At 41.3% G+C, this 25,695-nt stretch overlaps 1 protein-coding gene across 8 annotated transcripts in view; it reads right to left on the bottom strand.

Moving 5' to 3' along the window:
* Positions 1-25,695, bottom strand: part of gpsm1b (G protein signaling modulator 1b) — a 255,633-nt gene that overhangs the window by 147,366 nt on the left and 82,572 nt on the right. For all 8 annotated transcript variants that reach the window (XM_087998244.1, XM_087998247.1, XM_087998246.1 and 5 more), the window contains 3 exons: positions 20,375-20,596; positions 18,359-18,494; positions 11,267-11,409 (listed from right to left, as the gene is read on the bottom strand). In XM_087998244.1, coding sequence (XP_087854370.1) covers positions 11,267-11,409; positions 18,359-18,494; positions 20,375-20,596 — 501 coding nt within the window. The remainder of the gene's footprint in view (positions 1-11,266; positions 11,410-18,358; positions 18,495-20,374; positions 20,597-25,695) is intronic.

Below are 25,695 nucleotides of genomic sequence, written 5' to 3' on the forward strand. Positions count from 1 at the left end.
CACTTTGTCATTCAAGCTAAGTACAAGATTATATTTATCACTAAAAAAAAAACTACACATTTAGTCGTCAGGTTTTGGGGCGAATGAACTCCATGTAAAGTTCATGTTGTTTACAACCATAATTTAAATCCAGACAGATTACAGTCTAGAAATTGTTTCCAAGCACACTTATATTTATAATGATCAGCTTTCAAGTTCATGAATAGCAATGCATAGAATTTGGCTAAGCCATCAGCCTGGATGGTCTGAACTAACATAGTCATTCAAAGTGAGTTCAGTATTAAGCAACGCAGGCCTTTCAGTATGTAGAGAACTAGTAACCATTTGATGTTTGCCAAAAAGTGGATTTCAGAACAGGCTGTGGAAAATCGTCCCTCTGGAATATCTTGTCTGTATGCATCCCCCATCATAATTTACATGCCATGGAGGTTGTCAAAGAAGTGGTGCAAAGCAAGATCATTGGAGAGGTTTTGTTGGATTGGCCAACAATGATGGTCCAGACTGATTCTAAAGGTTGGTCAGCATGTTTGGTTCTGTGGGTCCAAGTGAAGATAGGGATGGAACAGGAGGAAAGCAAAGGTAGAAGGAAAAATAAGGAGAGAAAGAAAAAGAAGAGAGAAGGTAACAAGAAATATGTTAAAGACACATAACCCAGAAAACAGCAATACTTTTGTTGTCTCCAAACTTGACTTTGTGATCATCTTAAAACATATTGGTGCAAGTTGTTTATAAAAATAACCACACACATACCTCCAGCCTTCAGTAACAAAATCAACTTTGAGAACGCAAACTCAAAAAAAAAGTCTTGTGTCAGCTCCCCCAAAAACGATAACTGGCAAGCCTCATAACCTTCTACACAACATCCAAATTTTCTCTTTTCAACACACCTCCATGAATGCTTTTGTTTTCAGTTGAAGTCATGCAGCTCTAGTCATGTGCATTGTTAGACAATGCTGATTGGCTACTTCTGATGATTGTGTAGTCTTTGCTACCTTCTCCCCAGCCCCAGCCCCCACCCATTTATCTCTCCACCCTGGAGGCTCCCTGATGAAGGGCTTTTGCCCGAAACATCGATGTTCCTGCTCCTCAGATGCTGCCTGACCTGCTGTGCTTTTCCAGCACCTCTGATCTAAACTCTGGTTTCCAGCATCAACAGTCCTCACTTTTGCCTACTTCTGATGACTGACTACTTTGGGAACAGCATGTGGGAACCCATGTGTTTTTCAATGAAAAGGGCCAAGACACAGCATAAGGGTTGGAGGAATTAGAGAGAAGTCCAGAGAAATCAAGAAGTAATGACTATGTGGCGCCATGTCTTGGGCATTAAAAAACATTCAGAATGTGGAAGAAAGGGTAAAAGGGAGGAGGTAAGAAGTCCCAGAACAGCAAGACTCAAGAGAGCAAAGGACAAAATGAAATTCAGAACATTATAGGTCCAGCTGATTAAATAAGGAATGAAATAAGCAGAAGGGGAATAGCTGCAACTGACTCCAGAATGAAACTCTAATTTCATTGTTACCTTTTCATAAATTGCAAGGGCTGTAGTTCATTCCTGTGTAGCATTCATTGTACACACATTAGTCAGCATGTTGTAAAATCAAACACAACAAAACGTTGTGCGTAAATTAAAATTACAGTGTTCAAACAGAAAGATGTTTGAAAAAAGGTCTACGTGAAAATTGAGAATATGACCTGTAAAACTGGGGCCAACAAATTAAATTGGGAATAACAAATAACTGCAGGTGCTGGGAAGGGTTAAATAATCAGTGAGATCCGCATTAGTCTGGATGAAGAGGCTGAGTTCTCAGTCGAGGCAAAGGATGTACAGTCTGAAATCCTGTCTCTATTAGAACATGAGTGAAGAAGGTGGCATTTTTGCCAAAACAATAAAAATCTGATGATGATTCAGCATTTGCACTAATGATATTCACGAGGCATTGATACTATGAAGCAAACATTCTTCAAGCAAGATTGATGACCTCAAAGTGTGAAGGTTCGTTGTTTTTCCACAGACTGTTTCATCAACTGTTCAATCCTTTGGAAGGTTGTGCAAGTAAGGAAGGCAATGGAGGCAGGGCTATTGAATACTTATTAAGGAGCAACTACGTGGATTTTTGTTGCCAAGGGAATAAAAAGGCAATTAGGAACAGATGGGAATGTTCAGCTTGCAACACAGAGTTCAGTCATGAGTTCACTGAATGGTAGAGTAGGCCCAAAGGACTGAATGGCCAACTTCTGCTTCTAGTTTGTACAAATTAAGCGCACAATGCAATGGAGAACATTCTAGGAAGAAGTGATAAACAAGCTAATTTTGGGTTACACTTGGCAGCAAATACTTCCCTCCTACTCTTTGGCAGCAAAGACACTGTTGCTAGAATTGCCAAATGACAATATAATAGGGGGGTATTTGGAACTGCATCAAAATCTTCTCCAATTTGTGAGAAACCAAAGGTGTTAAATGACCAGGAAAAGGAGATATAAATTGGGATTACAAGCTAATAATTACAAGTGTTGGTGAATACTCAAGTTTTATTTTGAAGAATGTCATGTGGCACCACCGTTAAATGGAATGCAAGCAGAGAAGCAAGTTGGGGAAGGGAGTGCAAAACATATTGGCGTTTTCTGAGGATGCTATAATACTGTTTGACAAGTGCAGAGAAATGATGCTGAATTTCAAAACACAATATCAGTCTTGTGGAAAAACGTCGAAACCTCATTAAAAAGAGAACTGCTGCTATAATGGAACACGCAAATCCAAAGAAAATTAAGCTTGGCAATCTTGAGAAAAAAATTGGCTTCCAGAGAAATCAGTCCAGGAGTCATCACTTTCAACAAACCATGAAATTTAGCAAAACACAAGAAAAAATTGCAAAATGGTGAATAAATTTCACACCTTCGTTTGAGAGGGAATTGATACTCGGCAACTTGGAGGTCACTATTTTTATGAATATGAACAGCAGCAAGAGTGAAAACTGTTTATGAAGGTGACACAGAAAGAGTCTAGGTGACTAGGGAGAGAAAACAGCATTGAAGTTTCTAGTGCAGTGACTGTTCTTCAGAAAGAGTCACTAGACACTAAACTTTAATGCTGTTTTCTCTCCACAGATGCTGGCAGAACTGCAGAGTTTCTCCAGCAATTTCTGTTTTTGTTTGTCTCAGATCTGCAGTTCTTTAGTTTATTATGCAAGAGTCTAAATGTATTATTTGAAGAAGCTTTAAAACACCTTACACACAGTGAGGCAACAGGTAGCAAAGTAAACTAAATGCTTCTAAACTTGGACTGGTGTATTTACAAAGTAAGATTACTACCACGAGGTAAACCAAATAAAAAAAAAATATTGGTTTTTAAAAATCAGATATCATATGTATAAGACAGAAGGTGAAATCATATTGCATTCGATCAGGAGCAACAGGTGCATTTACAGGAAATGATAATACACAGAAGGAGGCAAGGATGGAAAGTTACGTTGATCGGGTGAAATGAAGGGAAATGTGACAATCATAAACATAGGTCAGCTTGTGCCTGTGTTGTACATTCTGTACAAAATATGTACTGCAGGCCAATATAGGAAGCACAATTTCTCACGTGCGACAACATTTAGATCATAAACATATTACTCAAAGTAAAATGAATTATTTTGTTTGAAAAATGTTAAAAAACATTAAGTCAATGGTTTAGAATTTGTGTTGTTCAATAAATTGTGTTTTGGTGGGTGGGGACACACACACTTGCTGCAGCATCAGCTCAGGCAATTGTCTCCTTCAGCATTGTAAAGGATGGTCAAGTGGTTTCCCTTCATCTTTTGTTTTTAATGACAACCTTGGGAGATTGAGAAAATGCCCCAGACATTTCACACACTCTACCTGTTGGCATAGCTAGAATAATCCCTTTTCTCCTCCAATCTAAAGAAACTCCAGGACAAGGATTCTCATTCAACAATAAGCAAGAGGAGGACACTGGAAATGAATTTCAGGCAGTGAAAGAAAGGAGAAAACTAAATTAGAAAACTTCTGTCTACTTGGGACATATCACATCCATTGTATCCCCCAATGCACTTAACTACAAAAAATTTTTTAATATGGAGGTGCACAATTTTCTCTCAGAATGATCTGAAATGCTCTCATTTAGTGAAGGCCATTGCTTTGTAATCTGATATCTCCTAATTGACCTCTACTTTGAAACAGAATCCATTACAAAATCAGCTTGCATTTATATTGTGTCTTCATTAACACAGACATCCCAGTGCCCTTCATAGGAGGGCATCAAACAAAACTCAACGAAGCACAGAAGCAGATTTCAGGAATGCACTGTGGTTAGCACTGCTGACTCATAGCGCTCGTGACCCAGGTTCAATTCTAACCTCGGGTGACTGACTATGTGAAACTTGCATGTTCTCCCTTGTCTGCACAGTTTTCCTCCAGGTGCTCTGGTTTCGTCCCACCATCCAAAGATATGAATATTAGGTGGATTAGTTATTCTAAATTGCCCCTTGTGTCCAGGGGTGTGCAGATTAGGTGGATCAGACATGGAAAATGCAGGTTACAGGGATAGGGGTGATATGCTCTCTGGAAGGAGATTCGATAGGCCGAATGGCTTCTATCTGCACTGTCGGGATTCTAAAAGAGCAAAGCAGCTCTGTGCTCTTTAGAACAGACGTAAAGATTATGGGGCGTACAAAATGGAAAAAAAAATAGGTACACAGTGGAGAGGTTTGGGGAATGTCTTCCAGATTTTGGGACCAAATGGACACAACCACCACTGGTTGGAATCACTAAAATGGGGATGGTGGAGGAGGCCAGAATTGCAGTGCAAAGATCTCAGGCACGATTACAAAGTGGGATGGGGCTCACAAGGTGATGGGAGGACTTGAAAATAAGAATGAGAACATTAAAATCAAAGTAATGCTTAAAGCTGAAATCAAAGAGCAACAGGCGAAAGGGAGTTGGGTGATTACAAACAGCAGAGGTTTGGAGAAGGTCAAGCTTACGGAGTACAGCGAGATACACAATATGTATGCAGCACCTGATAAGAGAGTTATAAATGTGAGCTTAAATTAAATTTATGACTTCAATGGAAAGGCATTCGGTACGCGCTGCATATTTCAAGGATGATTCCAACATACTCTGTGAACCCAACGCCCTTTGTTTATATTTTAAAAAAAAAACCCAAATGTTGTCTTCAGTGCAAGTTCTTTAGACTTAAGCTGCTTTGATCCATGATCTGATGAAGCAGACTGGCTACTGAAAACAACTATAAAACTAGAAACTTGAATGTTCTCAATTCTCAGGATGTGAGTGTGACTTTCTACACCAATATTTCTTGACTATCCCCGAATGCGCTCTCTGTTGGCATTATTGTAAATAGATGGTTGTGAGCTGCCTTCTTAATGCAGGGCAAGCGCAGTGGCTTGGTACATCTGGACAGCTTGTAAGACATGACTGAGGACGGGTAAACGTCAGCCACATTGCTAGGGGTCTTGAGTTACATAGATGATGGACAGGCTAAGGAAAGAAAATTTTCTTCTGTCAAGGCAGAACTTTGAGAACATTCTGAAGGAGGCTCACTGAACCCGAAACATTAATTCTGCGTTCTCTCCCTAGATGCAACCAGACTTGCTAAGTTTTTCCAGCAATTCCTGTTTTTACTTCTGACTTCCAGCGTCTGCAGTTCTTTGGTTTTTTTTAATATTGTAGAGGGTTACTCTAAAGTGAAGCTGGGACATCTCTAATTTTCACTAGTCTAACAGTAAAGAGTAGAATAAGGTTAAAATCACTTGAAATCAGTGTAGGCAAAGTTAAAGTAAAGTATGGCAGGGCAGCTCAGCCATGTGCAATGTTCATGCTGTGGATAGTGGGGAGATGTGAACACTGCCCTGCAGTAGGGAACCCACCTACAGCAACAGTCATCAACTGCACAAGCTTGAGGTCTGGGTTTTGGAGTTGGAGTGTTGACTGGAGTCAGTGGGATGCATCTGAGAGGCAGAGGACCACATGTTTAGTGTGTTCAGAAACAAGTGTGGTTACAGCACAAGTGTGGTTAGAGGCAAACAGGCACTTTGGGAATGGGTCACAGCTGGAATGTCCAAGAGAAACGGGTCAGGGAATGCATGGATGGTGAAGGCAAGGGCTCCTCAGAATAATGCAGCAAATTCCAAGCCCAAGGTACCACAGGTGACCCAACTGTAACAGAAATCATAGAATCCCTACAGTGTGGAAGCACGTCATTCGGCCCATCAATTCTGCACCAAATGTCCAAAGACCATCACACCACACCCAACCCCGCATCCTATCCCTGTGACTCTGCATTTCCGATGGCTAACCTACCTAACCTGCACATTCCTGGACACTATGGGTAATTTAACATGGCTAATCCACCTAAACTGCACACCTTTGGACTGTGGGAGGAAACCAGAGCAGCCAGAGGAAACCCAGGCAGACATGGAGAGAACGTGTAGAGTTTGCACAGTCACCAGAGGATAGAACTAAACCCAGGTTCATGCCACTGTGAGGCAGCAGTGCTAACCATTGACCCAGTCTGCACTCCTGTACAGCAGAGAAGGAAGGAGAGTGAAAGGTAGGGTAACAGACATACATTTCTGTGGTTGGCAATGTCATCTAGGGTGGGCACGTTGCCTCTCTGACGCCAGGGTCAAGGACATCACACCACAACTCCAGAACAGTTTTCTGAGGGAGAACAGCCAGAGGTTGGGGTCCACTTTGGTAATTACAAAGTAGGCAAGTCTGGGAATATGATCTAGCAATCGGAGTTTCAGTAGGTAGGTGGGAAATGAGCTAACAGGATCTTGAATGTAGTGATCTCTGGTTTACTCCCAGTGCCATATACAAGTGATTATAGAAATAGAAGGATAAGGTAGGTCAATGTTGGTGCAAAGTCCAGCTTGTACCTGGACTGAACTGGGATGGAGTTTCCTGTTGATGCACCTTGCTCGTGCTGTTGGGAGGACTTAGAACTAACTCAGCAGGAGTGTAGCAATCAAGAGAGAAAATTAACGAGTAATACCAGGGCACACAAAATGTTTTGAGAAGAATAATGGGGAGGTAACTGCCTAATGGTATTATCGTTAGACTATTAACCTGGATTTAGGTAACCTGGAGACCCAGGTTCATTCCAAATACTGAATTCAACAAAGCTGGAATTAAAAGTGTAATGATAACTATGAAACCATTGTTGATTGCTGGAAAAAAAACCCATCTGGTTCACTATTGTCTTTTAGGGAAGGAAACTGCCATCCTTCCCTGGTCTGGCCTACATGTGACTCCAGACCCACAGCAATGTGGCTGACTCATCACTGCCCTCTGGCCAATTAGGGATAGGCAATAAATGCTGGCCTGGCCAGCAATGCCGACGACCCATGAAAGAATTTAAAAATAAAGTACTAGTTCTGGAGAATAGAAAGGTATTAGTTGAAGACAGTGTAAAGGAGAAAGCAATTAACTTTTAACTAGGGTCACTGTGCATGTAAGCAAAAGCACAGAGTCTGGTTAATAAATCTGGGGAGTTATGGGCACAGATTGACATGTGAGATTGTGATACTTTGGTGATGACAGAGACCTGGCTCAAGGTAGGGCAGGGGCTAGGTGCTAAACATTCCTGGTTACAAAATATTTAGAAAATATCTGAAAGGGTAAAATTTAGGCCTGGCAGTATTGCTTAAGGAGAATATTACAGCACTGGACAAAGATGTTTCAGAGGGTTTGAGGACAAAATCAATTTGGCTAGAACGAAGGAACAAGGGTGCAGCTAATCTAACATTGCCCAGTTAATCTGTACATCACCAACTGGTGGTGAGGTATAAAGGAACAAATTTGCAAGGAAATTACAAAGATGTTTCAGAGATAGATGAGATATATTCCCAGAAAAGGAAAAGGTAGGACAAACAAGTCCAGAGATCCCTAGATGACAAAGGAGATGGTGCACAAATTAGAGAAGAGAAAGTACAGTTATAGCCTGTATCAGGTGGTAAACATAATTGAGAAGCAATTGAGAAGACAGAAGGTTCAGCATAGGGTTGAAAAGATACAGAGAAGCAAATAGGGATTATGAGAAAAGACTGGCAGCTAGGATAAAGAGAAATGCCAAAGTGTTCTAAAGACATGAAACAGTAAAAAGGTGGTAAAAGGTGACTGCCTGATTAGGGACATAGAGACAAGAGGCATGACTGATGTATTTAATAAGTACTTTGTATCTATCTTTTCCTATGAGACAGATGGTGCTCAGGTCATGTTGAGAGACGTGGAAACTATCACGAGAAGGGTTTAAAATTGATAAGGAGGTGGCATTGGATAAACCATCCACTTAAAGTTAGTAAGACGAGATGCACCAAGAATATTGAAGGAAGTGAGAGGGGAAGCTTCAGAGGCATGTGCCATAATCTTTCAAATTTCTTTATATTCAGTGGTACCCCCAGAGGATTGCTGATTTGCAAACATGGCCTTGTTCCAAAAAATGTTGTAAAGATAAGCCCAGCATTAACAGGCCAGTTCAACTTCAGTCATGAGGAAACTGCCAGAAATATTGTACAGAATCTCTACAGCATGGAAGCAGGCTATTCAGCCCATCAGGTACACACCGACCCTCTGAAGAGGATCCCATCCAGGTACATCCCTTACCCTATCCTTGTAACACTGCATTTCCCATGGCTAACCCACCTAACCTGCACATCCCTGAACACTATAGGGCAATTTAGCATGGTCAATCCACCTAACCTGCACATCTTTTGGACTGTGGGAGGAAACTAGAGCACCTGGAGGAAATCCATGCAGACACAGGGAGGATGTGCAAACTCCACATAGTCACCAAAGGGTGAAGTCAAATCCAGGTCCCTGGCACTGTGAGGCAACAGTGTTAACCACTGAGCCACTGTGTCATCCAGTTATTATTCAAGGTGGAATTAATAGTTGCAGGGAAAAATGTAGGTTACTTAGTAAGAATTAGCATAGATTGATTTACTGAAAGTCTGAATAACTTGGAAATTGTTTTTGGGACAGTTGACATAGAGGGTTGAAGAGGGCAATGCTGATGATGTGTGCTTCATGGAGTAAAAGAGTCAGCAACAACATGTGCACAGAACTGGATGAGTAATTGGAAAGATAATAATGGTTAATGCATATTTTTCATGCTAGGGGAAGGTTTGAAGTGGAGTTTGCCAGATGTTAATATTGGGATCACTGCCTTGCTTGATATACAGTAATGATCTACATCTTGGCGTGCAAGAGACAATTTCATGTTTTGTGGATAACACAAAAACTTGGGAGCATTGTAAACCATGTGGAGAGGAGTGCTGAACTCCAAAAGGCAGAGAGCAGACAATTGGCAGATAAACTGTAATGCAGAGAAGTTTGAAGCAATATATTTGGTACAAAGAACATGAAGAGACATGAGACAATGAAAATGTGCTATTCTAAAGGGGATGCAGGAGCAGAGACACCTGGCTGCATATGTGTATAATCAGTAAAGGTGGCATGACAGATAGACAGAACAATTTCAAAACTAGACTATTTTAAGTTTCACTTACCATGGCCTTAAAGTACAAGAGCAAAAAAGTTAGACTGAAATTTTATCAGACACCAGTTATACCTCAACTGAGTATTGTGCACAATATTTGGTGCCACACTTCAGAAAGAATGTCAACACATTGGAGAGAATGCAGTAGTAGTTTACAATAGTGGTTCCAGGGATAAGAAACCTCCATTATGAGGACAAACTGAAGAAACTGGGACCACTTTCCTTGGCTTGAAGACCACGGCTTGGACAGATATTTGTGAAATCACAACAGGCCTGGACAGACTAGATGCAGAGAAACCTTGCAGAAGCATTGGTGATCTTTCAGGAATCACTGGAGTCAGGGAGAGTCCCAGAGGACTGGAAAATGGATCATGTAACACCCCTGTTTAAAAAGGGAGGTAGGCAGGAGAAAGTAAATTATAGGGGGGGCGGTGGTTAGCCTGACTCCAGTTGTTAGTAAGATTTTAGCATCCATTAAGGATGAGATTGTACAATACCTGGATGCGCATGCTCAGATAGGGCCAAGTCAGCATGGCTTTGTCAAGGGGAGGTCATGCCTGACAAATCTGTTAGAGTTCTTTGTGGTAACGACTATGTTAGACAAAGGACAGCCATGGACATGATCTATGTGGATTTCCAGAAGGCATTGCCAACTGAACCTGAATGTTGACCTTAAGTGAATCCTGAACTGCGACTCCCAAGTCCTTTTGAGATTTAGATTTCCAAAGCCTTTCCCTGTTTAAACAAAAGTCTACAACTCTATTCTTCCTACTAAAGTGCATTTCCCACACCGTCTTCCATTCCACTTCTCCACCTATTCCCCTAGTCTGTCCAAATTTTTCTGCAGCCTCCTTGCTTCCTCTGCCCCTTCCTTATCTTTATGTCATCTCCAAACTAAGCAAAAATGCTCTCAGTTCCTTTGTCCAGTTGATCAATGAACAACATGAATGATTGTGGTCGCAACACAGACCCCTGCAGAACTCCACTAGTCACTGGCTGCCATCTAGAAAAAGACCCCTTTATCTCTACTCTCTGTCTTCTGCCAGTCCACCAATCACCTATCCATGCCAATACCTTGCCCCTAAAACCATGAGCTCTTAAATTATTCAGGAGCCTCTCGTGTGGCATGACTTCAGAGTGAAGGGATGACCCTTTAGAACGGAGATGTGGAGGAATTTCTTCAGCAAGTGGTGGCTAATCTGTGGAACTCGGCCACAGAGGGCTGTGGAGGCCAAGTCATTGAGCAAATTGAAGACAGAGATAGATAGGTTCTTGATTCATGAGGGGATAAAAGGTTGTTAGAAGACAGGACAATCGGACTGAGAAACAGATCAGCCATGATCAGATGGGGAGCAGACTCCATTGGCTGAATGGCCTAATTTTGCTCCTATATTTTTTGTCTTATGGTACAAATATTTGGATTCACAAAACAGTGAAGTTCAGGCAATCATGTTTGTGGGTTCTAGCTATTGCATTTGGGGCAGACGATTTGTGTTAGTTTTGCAAAGTGGTCTGGAGTTAGTGCAGATATTGCGTTACTTTTCTAGGGTCAGAAAGCCTTAATAGAAAAGTAAGCACAATGATCTCCTCCTTGGTTCTGGACTGTGAGCAGGAAACATGTTGTATTTCATGCTCATCGTGGGTCACCAGAACACATCTTGAACATCTGTTTTGACTGTCTTTTCTTCTTTCTTGAGTTTTTAATTTGTACGTTGGAGGTGCAGGTGTTGCTTTACTCACTTGTAGTATTCGGTGGCCTTCTCTAAAGTTTCCTTTACTTCAGCAGGCAAGTCCCCAGAGTCATGGGCCCTGAGCCAGGACAGCTGTTTCCCTTTGGCATGGAAAACATTCCCAATGTTGTACTGTGCTCGCGCTTCACCAACCTGGATGGGAGAGAGGAATGTAATGTGTTATGCAATGGAAAATTGCAATGAATAATTTTGCCAAAAACAATTCATGAAAGGAAAGGCAATTTCACTGGTGTGCAGCTGTGGTGTTAGGTATGGGAGGGCAGGAAAAGCAACATCAATTATGTTTGACATGGTGTTACTGGCTTTCCTGTTTTTATTTCAAGTCAAGAAATCAAGTAATAAACATTCGGAACCCAAGAATGAAATTCAATGCCATTCAATCTAATGCTTATCACAAGCAGCACAGGAGATGAACCCAATTCACAGCAATATAAACAAAACGAAAGGGCCAGACATACTCCATGGGTAAACACTATCTGAGGAGAGAGAAACCAAGTCAACATGTTAGAGCCATGTGTTGCGTCAAAACTGGAAAAAACTTAGAAACGCAACAGGTTCTCAGGGATTGAGAGACTGGGAGAGGAGGAGAAAACGGTACAACCAAACAGATTAAGATAGGATGGAAGACAAGAATGATTTCAATGACAAAAAAAGACGATTGTCATGGGTCAAAGAGGGCAAGGGTCACACAAATTAAGCATCAGAAGGTGAGTTTTTAAGTGGCTATAGTGAAATCAATGCCAACAGTTACTGGTAAAAGAAAACGAGCATTTGTTATTATTTGAATTCCAAGTTGAACATGAGATATAGAGTTCAGCTATTTCTAACGAAAACATTATCAACTCCACACTCTTTGTAACTGAGTATTTCCAGAACTTTGTTTAATCTCACGTTTCCAGTAACCATATGATCTTTCCTTTCCAATTCATAGCTTTAGGAGGTGAGTTGGGCCACTTAAATGGTTATATTTGTGGCCATCAGTCTTGACTTTGTGATCAATGCACTCCCATGTTCCACATGGGTTGTTAACGTAAAGCTATACTGCAATTAGCAACTTCCCCATTGCATCCTTACACACCTATAAAGTTAGTGGAAATTAATCAGCAAAATATTCATTTAAGAACAACACAGTTTCAACTGGGTTAATGACAAAAGGAGCCTCTATGCAGATCAATAATCAGGCAGTATGGTGGCTCAATGGCCAGCACTGCTGCCTCACAGCGCCAGAGACCCAGGTTTGATTCCACCCTCGGGTGACTGTCTGTGTGGAGTTTGCATGTTCTCCCCGTGTTCTGCGTGTGTTTCCTCCAGGTGCTCTAGTTTCCTCCACAGTGCAAAGATGTGCAGGTTAGGGTGGATTGGCCATGCTAAATTGCCCATGGTGTTCAGGGATGTTCAGGCGAGGTGAGTTAACCATGGGAAATGCAGGGTTATAGGGATAGAGTAGGGGAGTAGGTTTCAGGTGGGATGCTCTTTTGGATGGTCAGTGTGGACTTAATGGGCCGAATGGCCTGCTTGACACTGTAGAAATTCTCTGACTCTAATATTCACTTATACATTTATTTTAATTTTAATAAAAGCTCAAATATTCTCAACTATGCAGAACACTGCAATAGAATCATTTCACTGTTCCCTTGTAGGACTTGACATCGACAAGACTCTCTCGTGATTTTAATGAGAAGTTTCTGTTATCAAATAGTTCACTCTGCTGAGCAACACAAAGAAAATACAGTACAAAAGTTCTCAGCATATCATGACCCTGCTTACAAATGCATCATTAAGAAATTATTGTTAATGTGAAAGACAATTATTTTGTACAAGTTAACACCGTCACTACTTTTCAAGTTACTTCAACAAATGGTATCCCTCAGAGATAAGCTCAAAGGCAAGACTGAGACTTAATGAGTTATCAAATAGTCCAATTGAGCAGAAAGCAGAAGGGAAACAAAAACATAATCCATACGATTGTGAAATTAAAATAGAAATTGCAAGAAATACACAATACGTAGTCTGAAATCCAAAGGCATGGTAGTCACACTGTCAGAACTTGAATGATTCAACAGTTTACACTGATAACCTTTAATGCAATGCAACCATCCAAAATCACCTCACAGGATGTCATCAAACACATTTTAACACCAAACTAAGCAAGAACTCATACTAAATGTCAGGTAGACTAGGTGGTTACATAAGACGGACAAGGATAGACAGTGAGGCAGAAGGGAAATTGCAGGCTTTAGGGTATAGGTTATGGAAGGCACAGTTGCTAATGTTGCTGCATTGAAAAGCCAAGATACAAAGCAGGCCTGATTGAGAGGACCATAGAACTAAGGCTAAGAATCTTCAAATCAGGACACTGATGGATCTACAGTCAATGTAGATCAGCCAGCACAGTTAAACTGTACTTGTTCTACATCAGGACATGGGCTATAGGATTTTAAATTATCTTCAATTAAAAAAAATGGTGCAAGGTGGGAGGAAGGCCGGATGAGTACTGGAATAATCAAATCTAGAAATAACAAAGCCAGCAAAGGTGGATTCAACAACAACTGAGCTGAGGCAGAGATTATGGTAAGTAATGTCACAGGGGCAACATAGAGGAAAACGGGTAGTTTTGATGAAGGTAGAAACACCGGAGGGGCATCAGCTCAACCAATTGAGAACCCAATTGTGAAATTCTACTGATTGGATTAGTGTTTTTTCTTTCATCCATTCTACTTCATTTTAATGATCACAGATAATTATTGATTTTCAGATCTCAGCAATGCAGCATGGGGGACCTGCTGGTTGCCAATAAATGGTAGGTTGTAATTGGAGTTGGTATGTGCCAAACATCCTCTTTTTGGTGTTGAATCTAAAGGCCTGTGTAATAACCAGTAGTAGAGAACAGACCACTATAGGATATTTACAAGAAGCAGCACTTATCTTACATAATAATGTTATGTAAGGCATGGTGACTCAGCACTACTCCCTCACAGCACTAGGTCCTGGGTTTGATTCCAACCTCGGGTGACTGTATGTGTTGAGTTTGCACATTCTTCCAATGTCTGCGTGGGTTTCCTCCAGGTCCTTGGGTTTCCTCCCACAGTCCAAAGATGTGCAAGTTACTTAGATTGGCCATGGTAAATTGCCCATCATGTCCAGGGATGTGCAGGCGAGGTGGAGAAACCATGGCCAGAGTATGGGTGCGATGCCCTTCGAAGGACCACTGTGGACCCGATGGGCCAAATGGTTTCCTTCCACACTGTGGAGATTTGCTGATTCCATAAAGGTATGGCTTATTGCATGACAACAATAGGTACAATTATTACGGACTACAGAGATATAATTACAACCATCAGGAGCTAGGTCTATCACATCTGTGCGTAAGCCAACAGTATCTCCACCCATAGACAGGGAGACATCATCAGATTGAGTGGAATTAATGCAACTTGAACATGGACTCTGTCAGAGCCATTACATGATAGGTCATTGACAGTAATTGAATAAATGTTATTTACTATCAACTGTTAATGATAAATTACTGATAAGCACACAACCCCTAACATTGGGTGGACTTAAATTCGCTGAAGGTCAAGCATTTGTGGTTGATAAATATTCCAACTTCTGAAATGTTTAAGTTCAGTTGACACCATGGCAAAGTGCCTTACGATCGGTATCAGAGCCTTGAAAACTTTCCTCAGTCCCTTCCTGCACTCTTCCACTTCTTTTGAGAAATCATTAAAAAAAATCATTTTAACAAAGCTATCATGTCACACCTCCATTTTATATTTTAGATCTTTCCTGTCATCTAACTTCATCTGAAGCACTTAGCTGAAGCATTATATAATCGCAAGTAATTATGGCATTTAAAATAGAACAGCTTTCATTTGAACGATCAATACCCCTCTTTCAAATGCCGAAGAGAGTCAGGTCTCAGCACTGTGATCAAACAGATAAGTTAATTGTGAATCATTTAACATACTGGTCGTGAAATAAACTGAGCATTTTGTTTAATGAAGGGTATGTAGGTTAGTTTGATCTGAGAATAGGATAAAAGGTCGACACAACATCGAGGGCCAAAGGGCCTTCACTGTGCTGTACTGTTCTATGTTCTACATTCAATGATACCACACTGAAGCTAATTGCAGGAAAGAACTCAATTATTCCTTGTAGCCAAAAACTCTCCAGTGTCTGCATGATGGCACATTTCCAGTGATCTGGTGACTGATTCATGAGGGTGCAATTATTCATATAAACTCAAAAGATTGAGACTAAACACTGGAAAATCTCTGGGCAATATCGACTCTAATATCATTCATCTCCTGGGTTTAGCCCTGAAGAGAGAATGGCTGGAAGAATCAAGCTTTGTCTTGGAACAATCCTGTGATAAATCAAAAGTCCTTCTAAAACCTGCTGAATTCAGACAAGACAAGACAATATCACCTCTGATTCAATAATTTCAACAAAGCCGACTGCATCTCTCCCCCAGTTGTAATGAATAAAGCTGCAAAGATGAATATTATTTTGACAGTAATACATCACATACAGAACAATTGGAGATTCATTTCTAATTTCATATACAAATGGGCAGATCACACAACTCACAACTGCTCCTCTTCTCATTTCTCCAGAGATTCACCACAGCTCCTAAGACAGCACCTTCCAAACCCACAAACACCTCTGCCTCAAAGGCAGCAGATACACGGCCTGTATGATCCCTCTCCAATTCATTTACAATTTTGACTTGGTGTTATGGACTAGGCTGGACCGCTCAAAACATTCTTAGGCAGGCAGTCCCTGAGCATAACTTTGCAACTTGCTTCGGTAAGTGTATAGTGAGCATTACCCGGGATAAGTTAACCAGGTTGACTACAAGATTTTAAAACAGACAAAAATTTCTGCACAAAATTACACAATGAAATACAAAGAACAGAATAGAGAACCCTTACAGAACTCAGTCTATCCAAACTAGACTTAATTATGCTGTTCCAAATATACACAACAGTCCCAATGAGCAAACCCCCTTTAAATCCCAGTATAAATGGAACACATGCTTACAGGTTGAAGTTGAAGGGCAGAAAGAGAGAGAGAGTTTTCACACAGCTTGCTGTTGAATTCCTCACCAGTTCAGACTGAACTAAACTGCTAAGCTCAGCTAGAGAGCTGACCACTCCCCGTTCATTATACAGGTCACTTCTAAAACATGGGCTGAAAATGTGTTGCTGGAAAAGCGCAGCAGGTCAGGCAGCATCCAAGGAGCTGGAGGATCGATGTTTCAGGCATGAGCCCTTCTTCAAGAATCAGGAACTTCTAAAACATGACCACTTTGACCTGAAGTCTCATCTGTTTACATATAAACAAACGGCCTTTCAAAATCCTTTTCATCTCTGTACCAAACCAGACTGATCAGAGCGCGGCCTGGTTTATTACCACTCTGAAAAAAAATCAAGGACACCATATCCTTGAGACAAGGAACAGCTTTTAGAAAAAGGACTAGTTTTGTGACACTTGGAAGTACATCACCCTTCCTTCAGCGACACTGAGTCAAGATCCTAAAACTCCCTCCCTAAGAATATTGTGGGCCTACTTACAGCACGTCTACACAGCAGTTCAAGGAGGCAGCTAACCACCTCCTTCCCAAGGGGCAACTAAGGACAGGCATTAAATATTGGCTTAGTTAGCGACACTCACATCTTATGAGTGAATTAAAATAAAGTTCAAAAACTCAACCAAAGAGCCAGCACAGGCATAATGGGTCATATGGTCTCTTTGCATGGTGTAATTCCACGATTCTACAATATTTTATAACAAAATATACAACAGCCTACACAGTAGTGTTCCTTCAATAGATAGAACTCATCTGACCTTGACCACAAAAGGATGCTTTTGAAATTGCTGCTATTTAATGCATAACTACTGTCAAGTGATTGAATTTAATGAAAAGCTGTATACTCTACATTCTGGAACTGGTATTGCTTTGTAGCAGCTGGCTGAATATGTAGTATGCAGCTGATCTGATGAAGGTTTGGTCTATAGCTGTCAAGTATCTAAATAGACACAAGCAGTTTATCATCCTGCTCCCCTCACCAGTGTTTAAACAAAACCTAGATCAATAATGAGGAATAATAAATCTATGACCTTTAGAAACAGCCAGCTAAATAATAAACCTAGAGTAACCGACAGAACATCTTTTGCAAAAACTACACAAGTGATTCACAAGCAGACCAGAATCAAACTGTATAATGGAAACTTCAGGCTTTGATGCATCGTCAGTTCTACCCTTCTCCATCCAATTTCTTTACTAAATTATTCTGTTGTTTGTACTGCATTCCCAATGGTTAAACAAATCAGGAGATCCTTTTGTACAGCATTAATGTTAGAAGAAATTAAAATGATGTACAGCTCTTGTTGCACCATGTTAAATTGTGCTCTGTCTCTGGTCAAAGACTACAGTAACAGCATTGCATCAAGTCATTGAGCAAAGCTTACACAATTAGATCCCCTTGTTTTATTTCAATTTGATATGCATTCAGTTTCTCCATCTGGCTGGAATAAACACTAGATTCCTATGCTCCAGTTCAATGATCAACTTGAGGGTGTGACATGGTGCGCACCACTCATGTTTTTTTTTTTGACTGCACTTGTTAGAACAGATGGAGGAAATTGGAGCTCTCAGCTCTGGAACAAGAAAGAACAACGTCTATTACCATTACAGCATGATGTATCCTAAAGCACATGTCCTAAATTGCCATGTGCTGTAGGACAGGATGCCCCAAGAGGTGGTTTAGAAACTTAAAACTCTAAAGTTCTGGAAGTACACAACAGATCTATACTGTACCTGAAGGCAGGTTAGCACTTTCGTCTTGTGTATTATTTACCTGTTCCATGATGATTTACACAGACGTTTTGCACAGTTGCGGCATCAACATGATATACGTGCATTTTGGGACCTGACTTTCTATGCTCGATTGAGAAAAGGGTGACCCAACACATTTCAATGACTAACTAGGCCTTGAAATCAAACTGCACATGAATCAACCATTAACAGGATGCAGGTTAACTTTTAAAACATTTTGTTCGATGTTGAAATCAAGATTACCTTATCCTTCTGTTCTCTTGAGATATCCAGGTGCCTTTGGCAGCAAGCAATTGCTTCATCAAAGCTTCCAAGTACCTTCAGTGTATTTCCAAGGTTGCCACTGGCTTTTGCTTCACCAATCCGATCCCCAATGGTCCTTTTGAAAAAGGAGAGATTAATTCTGAATAGCTTTGTTATGGGACTTAAACATATGTACTGAATCGTTACAAGTAACAAACCATGTGCAAACACCTACCAACCAGAGATCCAACATTCTGAGATTGGGTGCTCTGAAATGGAGCACACTATATTCCCCAAACCTTCCCATAAATTTGTGTGGAAAGATCAATAAGACGGACACACTGAGTTTTTTTTTTGCAAAATGGTCTATTTACATGGTGTAAAAATATTCAGTCACGAAAAGGAGATTTCAATTCAGTATTCACAGCAGGACAGAAGTCACTAACATCGAGACAGAATCATAGAACTGGAATTGGAGGAACCCATCTCACCCACTGAACCTTAAGCATCAATTCAGCCAGTTGTCCTCCCTGTTCTTTCACTGCACGACTGCAATCTGTCTCCTGCTATGGGAAGGATATTATTAAATTGGGAAGAGTGCAGAAAAGATTTACAAGGATGTTACTGGGACTAGGTGGTTTGAGTTATAAAGGAGAGGCTGGTTAGGCTGGGACAAGTTTTTCTCTGGAGTGTCAGAGGCTGAGGGGTGACCTTACAAAGTTTCTCAAATCATGAGGGACACAGATAAGGTGAACAGTTCAAGTTTTTTTCGTGTAGTAGGGGAGTCGAAAGCTGGATGGCATAGGTTTAAGGTGAGAGGGGAGAAATTTAAAATGGACCTGGGGGGCAACTTTTTAAACACAGAAGGTGTTACATATATGGAACAAACTGACAGAGGAAGTGGTAGACACAGGTACAGTTACATTATCTGAAAGACTTTTGGATACATGCATGGATAAAGGTTTAAAGGGATACAGGCCAAATGCAGCCAAAAGGGACTACTTTAGCTTGGAAAACCTAGTCAGTATGGACAAGTTGGACCCAAGAGTCTGTTTTTGTGCTGCATGTCTCTCTGACTCTGTCTCTCCATTCTCCAATTCCCCTTTGAAGATTTTCATTGACCATGTTTCCACCAAGTCCATGAAGCAATACGTTCCAAATCCCAATCACATTGAGCAAGGATTTTTTTTGACTGATGCCAACAGTGTAGTTTCAATTCCTGCATTGGCTGAGATTACTGTGAAGGACTCTGCTTCTCAATCTCTACCTTCATCTGAGATGTAGTGACCCTTAGGTTAAACTATCACCATCCATCTCTCTCTATTGACAGAGCAGCCCCATGTTATGGTTATGGTAACCTTATTTCCACATGTGCATTTTACCATACAAGTTATTTGGAGATCTCATCCAGTGCCTTTTTCTTTGGGTATGATCATATTTCACCGTACTAGCTAAACTCAATGGCCAACAGATTATGTGCCCTTCAAACTCAGGTACATCTACAGGTTGCTCTGCTATAACATGCATTTCATTGACACAAATTCACTATAACACAATTGACAAACTGGGGACACTGTTTCTAAACTGCAACGTTTTAAAGCGTGTATTGGTTATAACGTGATTCCAACCCCATTAGTTTAAAATTGTGCTGCTATGACACAATTTCCTTACAACAGGGGTTGCACCAGAATGGAACTACTGTGTTATAGCAGAACTGACTGTATGTCAATACATTATATATTCCCAACAGCAGCAAAATGCAAAACAGATTTTGCATTGTTCTTTTACCATACCCTTGCAGAAACTGCTAGGGACATTCACAAACCAGCTCAAGGAAAACAAAAGGGGGTATAAAATAGATACATGAAGAGATAACCAGGGTGTTTGATCTTAACCCGTGCATCTTAACCCTTAATTTCAGGGGGACATGGCAATTTTGTAAAATACTTCTCCGCGAGTCAAGCTGCAAATCATTTTCTTTTTTGGGTTTTGAACTTTATCTTGCACTGAACTCACCTGGCTAGTGTTAGGTCATGCTTGTGGTATTCCAGAGCTTTGGAATACTCCTTCAGGTAAAAGTAGGCATTGCCCAGTTGACTGTAGATGGCGCTCAAAGTCTTTAGGTCCTCTGTCCCAACCTGCACGGCTGCTTCAAAGAATGCCACTCCAGCCTTGAAATCCCCAGCTTTGCACAGTCGCTCCCCTTCGAGGGCAAGCTCAAGGCACGATGCCTCCATTCTATTCAGGATTTCAAAAAAAAAGACATGTATTTTACAAAATAATCTTGACACATCGTTACTTTTCTATTAGTTGCGAAAACTGCTGGATCCCTCTCCACTGCCCACAGCTCAACCACTGTTTTCATAACTTTGGTGACCCCAAGATAAACAACTTCCACCTGGAAGGTCACTCACCTTTACTCATCCCCACCCTACCTCAGCTCATCTAATGTGGAGACCATCACCCATACCTTCATTTCCTCCAAGTTCATCTCCAAGTTGAGCTGATGACTTCAAGTTCACCCCGTACCTCCCAATATGTTTTTATTACTCCGCATACATGAACTCATCCAAAACTTTGCCTTGTGCCTGTTAACTCACACTACTATCATACAGCAACAAGAACTTGCAATTATGTAGTACCTTTAACCTAGCGTAAGCATAGGACTACTATCCAGCAAAAGTGGCATGACCACATAAGAAAATGGCAGGTTGGATGTCCAAATTCTTGGTCAAAGGTGTAGGCATTAAGGAAGAGAGGGATGAAGATGTTTCAGATTTCAGGAGCTATCCGAAGGAATTGTACAGATGTACTTGAACCTTCACATTAATTAAAGTAATTTGAGCCTACAGGGCGTAGGTTTAAGGTGACGAGGAAAGATGCAAAAGGGACCTGAGGGGCAACTTTTTCACACAAAGGGTGATGTGTGTATGGAATGAGATGCCAGAGGAAGTGGTGGAGGCTGATACAATTACAACATTTAAAAGGCATCTGGATGGATCTATAAATAGGAATGGTTAAGAGGGATATGGTCCAAATGCTGGCATATGTGACTAGATTAATTTAGGATGTCTGGTTGACATGGACGAGTTGGACTGAAGGGTCTTTTTCCGTGTTGTACATCTCTATGGCTATTTTGGCTGCTTCCATTAGCAATCTTATTTCACAGTTTTATTTAGACATACAGTAAACCATCATTGGGGGCACCATACTTGAACTTAGAACCATTTGACTGAAGGGTTAATGGAGCCTGAGAATGGGGTACAGGGTGGGCTAGGGAAGTGTGGACTGTGGACAGGCTGTCTGAATAGAAAATACAGTTGGGCTTTTCACTGCTGACCAATGACCAGAAGCAAACCCAAGTATCTCAGTGTAAGTTGAAGATAGATAGAATTACAGCTCTTGGGATACCTTAATTCATTGGAATAGGTAACTGTTAAATCACTGCCTGGGTTCAAAAATAAAGGATGGTTTATCAGGTGCATGTACCAGTGGGTAGATGGTTCCCACAGAATTTTAACTCTCAGAGTCCCAAAGAAATGAACAAGGCAAAGTTGTGGCAAAAGCAATGCTCATGTTAAGGTATACAGAATACAATTGTTTGAAGAACTTGGATACTCTAAAGAAATTTTTCATTTGGACACAATTAAAAGCCACTTTGCCTAAAATGGCAACTTAAACTGCACTTCGAAGGTAACAAGACTACACAAAAGCAGAATAATACCATAAAGCAAAGGATGATACATAGATTCATAGAGAAGTGCAGCATGGAAACAGACCCTTCGGTCCAACCCGTCCATGATAAGCAGATATCCCAACCTAATCTAGTTCCACCTGCCAGCACCTGACCCAGGTCCCTCCAAACCCTTCCTATTCATATACCCATCCAGATGCCTTTAAATGTTGCAATTGTACTTGCCTCTATCACTTCCTCTGGCAGCTCATTCCATTCACGTACCACCCTCTGCACGAAAACATTGCCCCTTTTACATCTTTCCCCTCTCACCCATAACCTATGCCCTCTAGTTCTGGACTCCCCCACCTCAGAGAAAAGACTTTGTCTATTTATCCTATCTATGCCCCTCATGATTTTACAAACCTCTATAAGGTCACCCCTCAGCCTCCGACACTCCAGGAAAAACAGCCCCAGCCTACTCAACCTCTCTCTATAGTTCAAATCCTCCAACGCTGGCAACATCCTTGTAAATCTTTCCTGAACTCTTTCAAGTTTCTCTTTCTGATAGAAAGGAGACCAGAATTGCACGCAATATTCCAACAATGGCCTAACCAATGTCCTGTACAGCTGCAACATGACCTCCCAACTCCTGTACTCAATACTCTGACCAATAAAGGAAAGCATACCAAATGCCTTTTTCATTAGCCTATCTACCTGCGACTCCACTTTCAAGGAGCTATGAACCTGCACTCCAAGGTCTCTTTGTTCAGCAACACTCCCTAGGACCTTACTATTAAGTATATAAGTCCTGCTAAGATTTGCTTTCCCAAAATGCAGCACCTCACATTTATATAAATTAAACTCCACCCGCCACTCCTCAGCCCATTGGCCCATCTGATCATGATCCTGTTGTAATCTTAAGGTAACCTTCTTCACTGTCCACTACACCTCCAATTTTGGTGTCATCTGCAAACTTACTAACTGTACCTCTTATGCTCACATCCAAATCATTTACATAAATGACAAAAAGTAGAGGACCCAGCACCGATCCTTGTGGCACTCCACTGGTCACAGGCCTCCAATCTGAAAAACAATCCTCTACCACCACCCTCTATCTTCTACCTTTGAGCCAGTTTTGTATCCAAATGGCTAGTTCTCCCTGTATTCCACGAGATCCAACCTTGCTAATCAGTCTCCCATGGGGAACCTTGTTGAACGCCCTACTGAAGTCCATATAGATCACATCTACTGCTCTGCCCTCATCAATCTTCTTTGTTACTTCTTCAAAAAATTCAATCAAGTTTGTGAGACATGATTTCCCATGCAGAAAGCCATGTTGACTATCCCGAATCAGTCCTTGCTTTTCAGGATTCCCTACAACAACTTGCCCACCACCTACGTCAGGCTCACTGGTCTATAGTTCCCTGGCTTGCCCTTACCACCCTTCTTAAACAGTGGCCCCATGTTAGTCAACCTCTAGTCTTCTGGCACCTCACCTGTGACTATCGATGATGCAACTATCTCAGCCATGGGTCCAGCAATTGCTTCCCTAATTTCCCACACAGAGTTCTGGGGTACACCTGATCCGGTCCTGGGGATTTATCTGGTTTTATGCATTTCAAGACATGCAGCACTTTCTCCTCTGTAATATGGACATTTTTCAAGATGTCACCATCTATTTTCCTTCATTCTATACCTTCCATGTCCTTTTCCACAGTAAACATTGATGCAAAATACTCGTTTAGTATCTCCCCCACCTTGTTAATCTCTGAGGGGCCCTATTGTCTCCCTAGTTACCCTTTTATCCTTAATGCAAAAGGGACAAAAACCATTTGTTTTCTCCTTAACCCTATTTTCCAAAACTACCTCATGTCCCCATTTTGCCCTTCTGATGTCCCTCTTAAAAATACTCCTACTGCCTTTATACTCTTCTGGATTCACTCAATCTATCCTGTCTATACCGGACATATGCTTCCTTCTTTTTCTTAACCAAACCCTCAAATTCTTTAGTCATCCAGCATTCCTTATACCTACCAGCCTTCCCTTTCACCCTGACAGGAATATACTTTCACTGGATTCTTGTTATCTCATTTATGAAAGCTTCCCATTTTCCAGCCATCCCTTTCCCTGCGAACATCTGCCTCCATCAGCTTTTGAAAGTTCATGCCTAATATTGTCAAAATTAGCCTTCCTCCAGTTTAGAACTTCAACTTGTAGATCTGGTCTATCCTTTTCCATCACTATTTTAAATCTAATAGAATTATGGTCACTGGCCCCAAAGTGGTCCCCCACTGACACCTCAGTCACCTGCCCTGCCTTATTTCCCAAGAGTAAGTCAAGTTTTGCACCTTCTCTCGTAGGTACATCCACATATTGAATCAGAAAATGTTCTTGTACACACTTAACAAATTCCTCTCCATCTAAACCCTTAACACTATGGCAGTCCCTGTCGATGTTTGGAAAGTTAAAATCCCCTACCATAACCACCCTATTATTCTTACAGATAACTGAGATCTCCTTACAAATCTGTTTCTCAGTTTCCCTCTGACTATTAAGGGGGTCTATAACACAATCCCAATAAGGTTATCATCCCTTTCTTATTTCTCAGTTCAACCCAAATAACTTCCCTGGATGTCTTTCTGAGAATATCCATCCTCAGTACAGCTATCCCTTATCAAAAACTCTACTCCCCCTCCTCTCCTGCCTCCCTTTCTGTCCTTCCTGTAGCATTTGCATCCTGGAACATTAAGCTGCCAGTCCTGCCCATCCCCGAGCCACATTGCTGTAATTGCTATGATACCCAGTCCCATGTTCCTAACCATACCCTGAGTTCATTCGCCTTCCCTGTTTGGCCTCTTGCATTGAAATAAATGCAGTTTAATTTATCAGTCCTACCTTTTTTTCTGCTTTGTCCCTGCCTGCCATGTTTGACTCACTCCTTTTATCAACTCTACTAGTCTCAGATTGATCTCTTTCCTCACTATCTCCCTGGGTCCCACCCCCCACACTCCCCCCTCCCCTTTCTAGTTTAAATCCCTCTGAGCAGCTCTAGCAAATCTCCCTGCCAGTATATTAGTCCCCTTCCAATTCAAGTGCAATCTGTCCTTCTTGTGTAGGTCGCTTCTACTCCAAAAGAGATTCCAATGATCCAAAACTGTGAATCCTTCTCCCATACACCAGCTCTTCAGCCATGCACTCATCTGCTCTATACTCCTATTCCTACCCTCACTAGCTCACAGCACCAGGACTAATCCAGATATTAATAGTCTTAAGGATCTCCTTTTTAAGTTCCTGCCTACCCTCTGTAATCTCCCTTCAGAATCTCAACCTTTTCCCTTCCTATGTCGTTGGTTCCAATGTGTACAATGACCTCCTGCTGGTCCCTCTTGCCCTTGAGAACATTCTGCACCATCTCTAAGACATCCTTGATCCTGGCACCAGGGAGGTAAGACACTATTCCAATTTTCGCTGCTGGCCACAGAAAGATTTCTCTGTGACTCAGACCAGACAGTCCCCTAACACAATTGATCTCTTGGAACCCAACGTACCCCTTATTACATTAGAGTCAGTCTCGATACCAGAAACTTGGCTGTTCTTGCTACATTGCCCTTAGAATCCATCACCCCCTACATTTTCCAAAACAGCATACTTGTTTGAAATG

The sequence above is a fragment of the Chiloscyllium plagiosum genome, unplaced genomic scaffold (assembly GCF_037043375.1).
Source record: "Chiloscyllium plagiosum isolate Xiang-an unplaced genomic scaffold, Cpla_swu_hap1 HiC_scaffold_21, whole genome shotgun sequence".
NCBI lineage: Eukaryota > Metazoa > Chordata > Chondrichthyes > Orectolobiformes > Hemiscylliidae > Chiloscyllium > Chiloscyllium plagiosum.